The 10096-nt window shown below is 54.4% G+C and overlaps 1 protein-coding gene across 1 annotated transcript; it reads right to left on the bottom strand.

Moving 5' to 3' along the window:
* Positions 1–4074: 4074 nt before the first annotated feature.
* C2CD4D (C2 calcium-dependent domain containing 4D) lies at positions 4075–5436 on the bottom strand. The gene has a single exon (XM_012658627.1). The coding sequence runs from the start codon at positions 5232–5234 to the stop codon at positions 4173–4175; it is 1062 nt and encodes a 353-aa protein (XP_012514081.1). The 5' UTR covers positions 5235–5436; the 3' UTR covers positions 4075–4172.
* Positions 5437–10096: the final 4660 nt, after the last annotated feature.

Below are 10096 nucleotides of genomic sequence, written 5' to 3'. Positions count from 1 at the left end.
TGTTCCTGGGTAGCTCCCAGAACCTCCTAATGTCTGCAGCTTGAGGGACAAAGGTTAGAAGTGGAGAAGGACTTTCCAACTCCTAAGGAGGTTGAAAAGGGAAGGGGAGTGAGGAAGAGGAAGGGAAGCTTTGGGGGACCTTCTGTACTGAGTCTGAGGGTATGTTTCTGTGCCTCTAGGCTTGGATTGTCCCCGTATCCTTTTGGTAAATGCGGGCCCACGCTTCCATCTATGCTTCTCTGTACAGAACAGGAGGTTGATCTGTTTTGGAGCTCTGGCCCTTGGGCAGGTTTGGCGTTACAGGCAAAGCGTTCTGCAGCACCACCCCACCCAGGACCCTCTGGCTGACAAGTGGAGCCAGCTACAGGCGGGGTGGGGGTATGGGAGGGGTGCAGGGGAGTGCCAGGGGTAATGTGGCTCTGTCCCCCCTGCCCCCAGAACTCCACCTTTATCCTCTCTCCGTGTCTCTCCCTGCTGGTCCCTGCTGGCTATGGCTCTTCACTTTTTGTGCCTCCCAGCTCTCCCCTCTCTATCTCTTCTCATCTTGAGGCCTCTCTTCCTCTGTGGCTCTGGGTCTCCCAGGGCCCTTCCTGACTAACCACCCCCATCCCTTGTAGGCACAGGGTGGAGGTCACGCAGAATGCTTGCGGATGGGCGCTGGGCATCCCCAGATACCGCAGGTATGGCTGCCTGCCCAGTTGTGCCACTTGGTGCTGCTGTGTGGGGTGGGGAGGAAGTGACTAGAGGTTGAGAAGACAGAGTCCTGCCTCTAGGCCTCAGAGAATCACATGCTTTCTAAGCATTTCTGCCCCTTGCCTGCCCTAAGCATGGATGACTTGGGTTCTTTCTCCCCAGGGCAAGAAGTTCCCTTGGTTATCCTTTTGGGAAATCTGCCCTCTTGTCTAAACTTCCTCCCTCTTGCTCTACAATCGGAGCTCCTTTTTTGGAGAAATCAGTCCTTTCAAAGCAGGGCAGTGGTTATTTCCTCTTCAAATACAGTCTTACATTCATATACAAGGACAAGGCTGATAGGGATCAGAGAATCATTTCACCCCCCACGTGCCCAGGCCCCTTATCGGGCCTGGCAATCTCAATGCAGGGGGCCAACAGCCTGGAGGGGGTGGAGAGTGGTGGTGGTGGCTTGGAACTGGGGAGCAGTCACTAACTTCTCTTTCCCTCCGTCCCCACCCCCAAACCACAGAAACCACTTAAAGCTCAGCACAACCTGCCCTTCCAGGGAGGGCCTGGGGGCTAAAGGTAGAAACGTGTGTGGCCCGGCAGCCTGCAATGCCACACGCTGACCCAGCCCCATCCTTGGCTGGTCCTCTCCTGCGTGAAGCCTGATCCAGTGGTTAGGGACCACCTTTCTTTGGGTCCTAGGGGGCACCAAGCCTGGGGAGACCTCAATCTAGTGGAGTGATTCAGGGATGGGCTGTGCCCCAACCGTTAAAAAAAAAAAAAAAAAAGGACAACTCAGCTCCATAAACATCTGTCACAGCCTCCACCCCTCCCCTTCCTGTCACAAAGGCCACTGTGGGTGGAGGGAACAGTGGGAGTTTGACCCTAGCTCCTGGCCTTGAACTTCCCTTGGCGACCCAGCCTGTCCCTCTCATCTACCAATTACCCTTTACAGTCACACAGGTTCGGAGGCAGCAAGGAGGGTTGAAAAGAAACAGGAGCTCTGATTTTTGGAGCAGAAATATAAAATTGTAAGAATGTGGTCTGCCGTTTATTAGCTGCGGGTCCTGAGGCAAATCCCAGGCCTCAGCCACCACATCAGTAAAAAGGTGGCAGGCGTAACCGTTCTGTCTACTGTCTGCACACCTGCTCTGGGGCCAGAGCAGTCTGCGCACTGGAGGGGTTCTTAGGACCTTATTTGCCCCCCCAGGCATGTTTCCCTGGCTTTAGCTACCCAGGATGTCCCCTCAGGGGCTCTGCTAGCTTTCCCGAGCAGCTGGGGAGGGTGTGGGTGGGGTGTCTGGGAGGAGCCACAGTCAGAACCCCTCCCTGCAGCCAGGGCTGATGCCCAGGCAAATTTACTTAACCTCTCTGATCCATTTCCTTCTTCGTAAGATGGGAATAATAACACCTACCTTATGGAGTGGCTGTGATGATTAACTGATTCAGCACAGGTGCAGTACAGGGCCTGGTCCAAAGTACCGAGGCTTAAAAAAAATGTTTTGTTTCCTCCCTCCCTCTTTCCATTCTTATAGTCTTCTCTCTTTATCTGAAACCCCCTTTCTAGTCCCTTTCCTGCTTTCTTTCGCTCGATAACACCACCAAGTAAAATTCTTTACATTCTACTTGTTCATTTTGTAACTTGTCTGATCCTCGTGTCTGTTTTGGCCACTCCTATATCCAATCCCTGGCACCTCCTAGACCCTAAGGATTAGCTGAAGGAATGCATGAATGAAGGTTATGTGACCTGTACGTTTCTTTCCAGATAACTTTCAAACGGGCATCAAATCCAGTTGCTCACCAAAGGTTGTCATGGGAGGATTTGGGTGCTGAAATGGGAGTACAGTACATGGGATAGAGCTAAACCTGTAGGTGAGTTCAGACTGGCAGGGTGTGAAATGATTGGAGAACTGTCATCTTAGGGAAGGAGGCCCCTTTCAGAATGACTTCACTGGGAGGCAGCAGTTGGCAGCTGGGGATATTACAGTCAGGTGACTAGGAGCCCAGACTCTGGAGCCAGACTCTCTGAATTTTAGTCCTACCCCTTACTATCTACAGAAGGCCCAAGGTCACATTGGATAACAATAGTATTTACACCCTGTGTGAGTCGCCGAGAGGAATAAATGGCTTGCTGGAACAGTTCCTTGTGTGGGGAGAATCTGTGTGTAGCTGTGAGCACTTCTGATTGTTTGGTCAATGCTACCACCTGGTGGACACCTGGAGCAAGGTTTCCGGGGCCTAGTGCTAGGTGGTGGGGACCTAATCAGGGGAGGGGGAAGGCACTAGGGACCTATTTCAATGGAGAGGGGGTGTGTGTGTGTGTGTGTGTGTGTGTGTGAGATGCATTTTGTTGGGAACCAACAGGCTTAGCCCTGCCGTGGGCCACAGCTGGCATCATGGGAAATAAGAAAGGGCCCAAGGGGAACGGAGAACAAAGCTGGATTGGCCCTGCCTACTCCCTTTCTCCCTCCCTCCTTCCTCCAAGCCTGACCTGAGCCAAGAGGAACCAGCTCCCAAGAAGGTGCAGGCAGAGAGAAGAAGGTCACCACTGACGTCAAGGACATTCAGGTAGAGGTAAACACAATCTGACCTACATTTATCCATCTTCGACCCCCTCCTGCTCCTGGCTGTGGTAGCCCTCCCCCTTAAGCGGGGGGCAGCAGCGCAATAAGGGGCATCTCGCACTCTCCCAGCAGCATGTCTTGCAGAATCCTGCACCCCTGTTCAGCTTTCCTGAGAACGGTTCTCACACTGCGGTAGTACCCCTCTTCCCCCAGATCTCAATCCCTGCGACATTATACCTCATTCATTTGGTACCCAAGCACTGCTCTGGTTCTTGGCTCCAGCCTTGACCCGCAGGGAGGCACAGGTGTGGAACAGGCAAGACGGAGGCAGGAAGATTAAAGGGCACTGTGTATTAGTCCAAAATCCCTGACTCACTCCTAAGACCCAGAAATTTCATTTCTTTTTAGGACAGATGTAGGTATTGGGGCGCATGAGGGAGAACTACTAATTTCCCCTGTGCAGCCCCCAGGAACCCTCAGGAAGGTGGCTTGTGTTGGTTTCTGTCCGAGTGACTCAGTGATTGAAGGGCTCCTTGAAGGTTTGGGGCCTTGTTGGACAGGGACCCATCAGCCCAGATCTACTGAAGTAGCATCTCTTTGGGATGGAGGCCAGGATTCTGAATGTTTAACAAGCTCTTCCAGGATTTCGGATGTTGGGTTATTCTGATGCTGCTTCAAGTTTGAGGACCACTGCTTAAGGTCTGCTCCAACTCAGACAATCTGAACGAAGGTCTTCCGCCCCATGTACGCCCTGGACAGAGGGAAGAGGGTGGGCTGTACACCTAAAGAGTGGAGGGTGCCAACAAGGGGAGAGAGCCAGCTAGGAACAAATGGACATTTTATTAGCAAAAACAAAGACACGCCGAGCAGATGGAAAGAATGAGATCTGCAGATCCGGTAGAGACCTCCTGGGGAAGCCACAGTCTCAGTCTACAGGCTGAGATGGGTGGGCGCCAGGGAGGACCCTGGGCCTAACCCCCCGCCCAAGGGGGGCAGCAGGGTAATAAGGGGCGTCTCACACTCCCCCAGCAGCGCGTCCCTGCGGAGTCCCGCGCCCCTGTCCAGCACCTTGGCCCTCAGACTGCGGGCGGCCAGGTCTGGCAGGCCGAGCCCCTCGAAGAAGAAGTCCTCGTTGAAGATGGGGTTGGTGCTGCACTTGACCACGCGGCTCCGCTGGGCCCGCGGCCGGACGCTGGGCCGCAGCCTCAGCACCACGCAGCAGCCGCCACCGCCGCTCCCGGGGCAGGCCCGCGGCCGGGGCAGGCCCTCGGCGCTCACCAGGCGCAGCCGCAGCCGCCGGGGCCCGGCCTGGTACTCGGCCGACAGCCGCAGCTGCCCGCCGCGGGGCCCGAGGCGCAGCACGCTCTCCCTGGTCGGCCGCAGCTGGCAGCACAGGAAGTCGAGGTGGAAGAGCGGCGGCGTGGGCGGCCCCGCGCGGCGCCGCGCGGCCGGGCTGGTGTCAGCCGAGCTCGCCTCCTTCGGGGACAGCGAGGGCGGCGTGGGGAGCCGGCGCCGGCCGAGGCCGGGCCGCGGGGAGCCGAAGGGCGACAAGTCGGGCGACGAGGCAGTGTCGCTGTCGGGGGCCCGGCAGAGGCGCAGGTCCGGGGCGGACACGTGCAGCCAGGACTGCGCCGGGGGCAGCCCCTCAGCCGGGGCGGGCGGCGGCCAGTGGAACAGCGACTCGCGCCGGCGCGTGTGCGGGCTCTCGGGCAGGAAGGCCCAGCCTTCGCGGCCTGCCAGGTGCGGCAGCGAGCAGGCCGAGGGGAGGCCGCGCCCGGCCGCGTCGCGCCTGGCTGCGGGCTCGGCGCCGCCCGGGTCCCGGCGCAGAGGCGGGATGAAGAACTGCGGGATGCGATCCGGGGTGAGGACGTTGGGGCAGGCGCGCGTGGCTGGGCCCGGGGCGCTGCGCTTAGCGAACAGGCTGGAGGGCGCCCACCGGGCCCTGGGCTCCGCAGCCCTCACCCTGTAGCCAGCTTTCTCCAAGAGCCACATGCGGTGGGTGGGAGTAATAAAACTCCGAGTTCAGCAGGGCTGAGAGGGTGCAAATCCCACGTCTCAGGTGACAGTGCTGGACGGAGCTGGGCTGGGAGAGGAGAGAAGAGGAACCAGAGGTAGGTGGTGCTGGAGTATACACTGGGCGGTCGACCGCTGCGCCCTTGTCCCCGGGCTGCCTGTTTGAGCAGAAAAAGGGCTGCGAAGTTGAGGCGGGAGGGGGGCGGCTGGGGAGAAATGGAGGGAGCCCAGGGCCATACAGTCGTATTTTCAAATGCAGGCCTCGGACACCAGGTTCACAGACTCTCCCACTTGTACTGAAGATGACCCACCCACCTAAGAGTTCGAGGGCCCAACACACCCACTAGAACCCTAGGGTACTAGTAGGACAAGCAGTGTAACTAGCATCCGGATTACCAGAAGGTCTGTAGTCACAAAAACGGACCCAGATTCCGAACTGCCCTGAAGGGACACCAAGGCCAAGGCTGGTTCACCTCCTTCTCGCCCCCCCTACCCCGCCCTGGCCATTCCGAAGATTTGGGCTCTCCTCCGGGATATGGTCTGTCGCCCCTCGGGCCTCCCTCCCCTGCCCCGCCGCCCGGGAGCAAGCTTTTCTGGACTGAGCCATCCTTCGGTCAAAGCCCCACCTGCCTCCTGTGGCTCCTCCCTCGCATTCTCAAGTCTCTCCTGGCCAGAAGGGGACTCACTTCTGTTCCTGGCAGCCAGAGGACACACCTGGCTGCCGACCTGAGGACACTTAGGGCCGGTCCAAGGAGACGCACTTCTCGGGGGGGCACAGAATCCCACCACCTCCTTTAGTCCTGACCGTCCCGCCCGCGCCTCGCAGCCCTTCTACATCCCGCGTCTGCCGGGCCAGGCCGGGCGGCCGTTGGGTCGCCCCTCCCACTCTCCACTCCTTTCCTGCCCAGGAAACCACCGAGCACAAAGGCAGCATTGATTCTCCACCTGCCCCAGAGCGGCCTCGGGAAGGCTCCGCCGCCACGCGCTCACCGCACGCCCGCAGCGCGATGTTCCGACAGTCTGCCTGGGAATCTGAGCCCTCAACCGGCTGTGTCCTGCGCCCGGAGTGCAGGGCTCACCTGTGGGCCGCCTCTGGGGTTCTGGCCTCTGGCCCGGATGCGTTCAGAGTCCGAGGGGAGCAGCTTCCTCTCCAGCTTGCTCCCCAAGCCCAGTCTTTCTGGGAGGAGCTGGCAAGGGCCTTAGCTGCCTACGTCCTACCTCTTTTCCTGGATAAACACAGCTCTGTCTCTGCGGCCATCAGCCCGGCCTTCTTAACTTCTTCCTTCAGCTGGAGCCAGATTTCTAGCAGCGAGCAGCTTCTTGGCCAGGCCTCCTCTGCTGGGCCTGGGCTGCTTAAGGGTTGGGGAGGGTTACAGAGAAGAGGGACACTGCCATCAGTTGGCAGTGGCCCTACTCCAGCCCTCCCAGGTGAAGCCCATAGCTACGGCTACACAAATCCCATCTTCTGCAAAGCTCTTCTTGCCGGAATCCTGCCTTGGCCCCCATTGCACCATTCTGGAGCCATCCCAATAGCTCCCAGGCAGAGTGACTTGCATTGACCAGTTCTCTAAATTATACTGGCTCAAGGAACTGTGGCGAGGCTTAGATTTCTGGGAGACAGAAGACAGAGCTGGTTCCAACAGTGAGTCCAAATCAGGCTCGCCTGTGCCCTCCATCCTCGGCAGATCCTAGGACACGCCGGCCATCGCTGAGAAGATGAGACCACCAGTTGCATTCCAGGCATATGCACCATCCTTCAGTCCCTGAAAGGCAGAAAGCTCATTAGGACCTGTGCATAGACTATTTCCTTTTCTAGGACCCCTCTTCCCTTTCAGTCTTCAGCACTGGAGGCCTTCATTGACACCCTCTCATCTAAATTAGGGGCAGCTGCTGTATACTTTCACAGCACCCCATACTTTTCCTTTATGGCATTGATTACAGTTTTTTCTATTTATGTGATTATTTAATGTCTGCCTTTCTTACTAAACTGTAAGCATGATAAGGACAAGGCTTAGCACAAAGCAGGTGTTTATTCAGGATTTGATGAGTGAATTAGTGATATTAAGAAGAATTATACTTGAAACAATTTGTTCATCTATTTATTGAGTACCTAAAATGTACCAGGCACTATGCTAGGTGCTGAGGATACATAGAATGGGGAGCTAAGGGGAGAGACAGACAATAAACATGCAAACAACAACAAAAAGACAAATTGTGAAGTGCAGGAAACAAACCAGATGAAACGAACCAGTTTATGCAAGATTAGTCATCTGATACTTGGAGACTTCAACAAAGCAAGTGTTTCTTTCGTGGAGATCCCTGCCAACCCCTAGACCTTCCATTCCTGTGGCTCCTGATTCAGTGCAGCCTTGGTGTTTTTTCTGGGGAGGGTCAGTCTGCCTGGAGTGCTGCACCCAAGAGCTCATGGTTTTGTCATTAGTCAGATGGGCTGGGGATCTGGACTCTGCAACTTACTAGTGCATGAGATGATGGGGGCATGGATCAGAGTTGAGTAATCAGCTTCTGGATATATTCTGAAGATAGAGTAAATAGGAGTTCCTGATGGATCCATTCCCGTCCAACGAGAAAGGAGGAGCCAAAGTTTTTGACCTGAGCAATTGGAAGAATGAAGTTACTATTTAAGAGGGGGAAGTATCAGGTGCTCAGTCTTGGATCTGTTCAATTTGAGATGCCTGTTAGACATCCAAGTGCGGAGTAGGCAGTTGGATATATGAATCTGCCCCAGACTGAAGGTACAAATGTGGACACCAAGAGAAATGCAGGTGGAATTTAAAGTCATGAGACTTGATGAAGTGTAGGTAGAAAAGAGAAAGGATACAACGACTGAGTCCCGGGTGTTCCAACATTTAGAGATCGGGGAGAGGAGGAGGAACCAGTTGTGTCAAATGATAAGGCACAGTGAACTGAGATGAAGACTGGGAATTGACCACTGGATTTAGCAATGAGAAGTTATTGGTGACCTTGACAAAAGCAGTTTTGGTGGAGTGTTGGGGGCAAACGCCTGATCGGAGTGGGCTCAAGAGAGAATGGGAGGGGAAAGAGAGAGAGCAAAGACAATGCCCTTGAAGAGTTTGCTGAAAGAGTAGGGGAGAAGTGAGGTAGTGGCCAGAGGTGGAAGTAGAATCAAGAGAGAATTTTTAAATTAGAGAAACAATGGAATGTTTGTATTCTGTTTGGAAAGATCCAATGGAAAGGGAAAAATTTAATAATGCAGAAGAGAGAAGGGAGATTTATTGGGACAATGCTCCTGAGTAAACAAGAAGAAATGAATGTTGAGCATAAGAAGTAGGGCTAGGGGTTGTCGTTTGCCTTCTGTGTGGGCAGATTTCCCATAGATGCTGGAGATAGGGTAGAATAAATGGGTAGAGGCTGGCAGGTGCAGAGATGTGATGGTGGGAGCTTGTCTCTTCTGAATGCTTTTAATTTCTCCATGACACAGGAAGCAAGGTCATCAGCTGAGTGATGATCAGTAGAAGGTGGTGGTAGGAGTTTGAGTAGAGAGGACCAGGAATGGAACAGTCACCTAGGAAAGCAGGAGAATGAATGGTATGGGGAACTCAGGGTGATTGCAGGGCAGCATTACGGGCCCACTTGAGGGTAGTGAGCATGACTTTAAAGTGAAACTGGACAGCATGGTTGTATGTTTTTTCTCCAGCTGCGTTCAGCTGTGCAGTGTGCAGGGCAAAAGGGGTAGAGATTTGGATTTAGCCAGGATTGTGCTTACTCTTTGATAATTCACTTTCCTGCTCTCTCTCTTCTTCCATTTCCTTCTTTTGTGAACATTAATTTAAGGTTGTGTACGAGGCTGCATATCATCTGGGCTGCACAGCAGTGGGATTGAAAACTGACTACAGATATCCACAGCCTGGCTGTATTAGTCAGGGTCTGGTCAGGAAATGGCATGTGCTATATGGCTCAACAAGGGAGTTTAACACAGGGAACTTGTTACAAAGGCGTTGGAAGAACTTAAAAGGCAAACAGGATGGTGAAGGGCTGCCTAGAAAGATCTGTAACTATGGATACACAGTCATTACTTAAGTTGCCTCCCAAAGCAACGGAGAGAAATACTCTGGCTTCTCCCTTCTTCCCACCTTCCAATCTGCTGCCAGAGCCTTCCAAAGCCAGATGACAAAGGAGACTGGAAAGAATAGTCTGCAGGCACTAGCCCTCTGCCATATAAAGCAGGATGGGGAGGGTGGGAATCTGTGAGCAATCAGACAAATGACTGGCAAATGAGTAGCCAAACGTTGGCTTGATTGGAACAGTAAGACACCTGACCTGGAAGGAACTTGTATGTCACCTCACCTACCCTCATTTTTGCAGAACAGGGAACAGATCTAGAATGAAATTATATGCCAAACAGTACCAGAGTTGAGAGTAAGACCTAGATCTTCTATCTCGAAGAGTGCTGACTGTTCTTTCTTGTACCCTAAGGGTCTGTAGATTCAGGCAGAGCGGCTCCCTTGAGTGAGGACTCAGAGTGCTGCCTCCTCCCCTCCCCCTGCGCCATTGCTGCCACTCCTTGAGAACTTCTCCAATGACCCAAGGGCCATCTCTTTGCTGGTGCTATTGTAGAAGAACACTTAAGAGTCTGGGCAGTACAGAGTGCTTTCCCTGAGTCCGAGCCAGCTGGACCTTTCCTCCAGGTAGGCAGGCAACTGCTACAAGGCTCCCTGGGCTTTCCGGTCCTGTGGCCTTGAGTGGTGGCCTCACGCAGTGTGACTTGGCTACCAGTGTTCACTGTGGGCTCTGGTAAGTGATGGGGTGGTGACCAACTGTGTCTTGCAGCTCTGGCTTCTCACTTAGGACCTGTAATGAAT

Source organism: Propithecus coquereli, unplaced genomic scaffold (genome assembly GCF_000956105.1).
Source record: "Propithecus coquereli isolate 6110/MARCELLA unplaced genomic scaffold, Pcoq_1.0 Scaffold59, whole genome shotgun sequence".
NCBI lineage: Eukaryota > Metazoa > Chordata > Mammalia > Primates > Indriidae > Propithecus > Propithecus coquereli.
This window is presented reverse-complemented; position numbering and strand designations above follow the sequence as displayed.

Bases quoted from the DNA above. Each gene is read 5' to 3' on its own strand.
- C2CD4D (XM_012658627.1), bottom strand. From the start codon at position 5,234: ATGTGGCTCTTGGAGAAAGCTGGCTACAGGGTGAGGGCTGCGGAGCCC.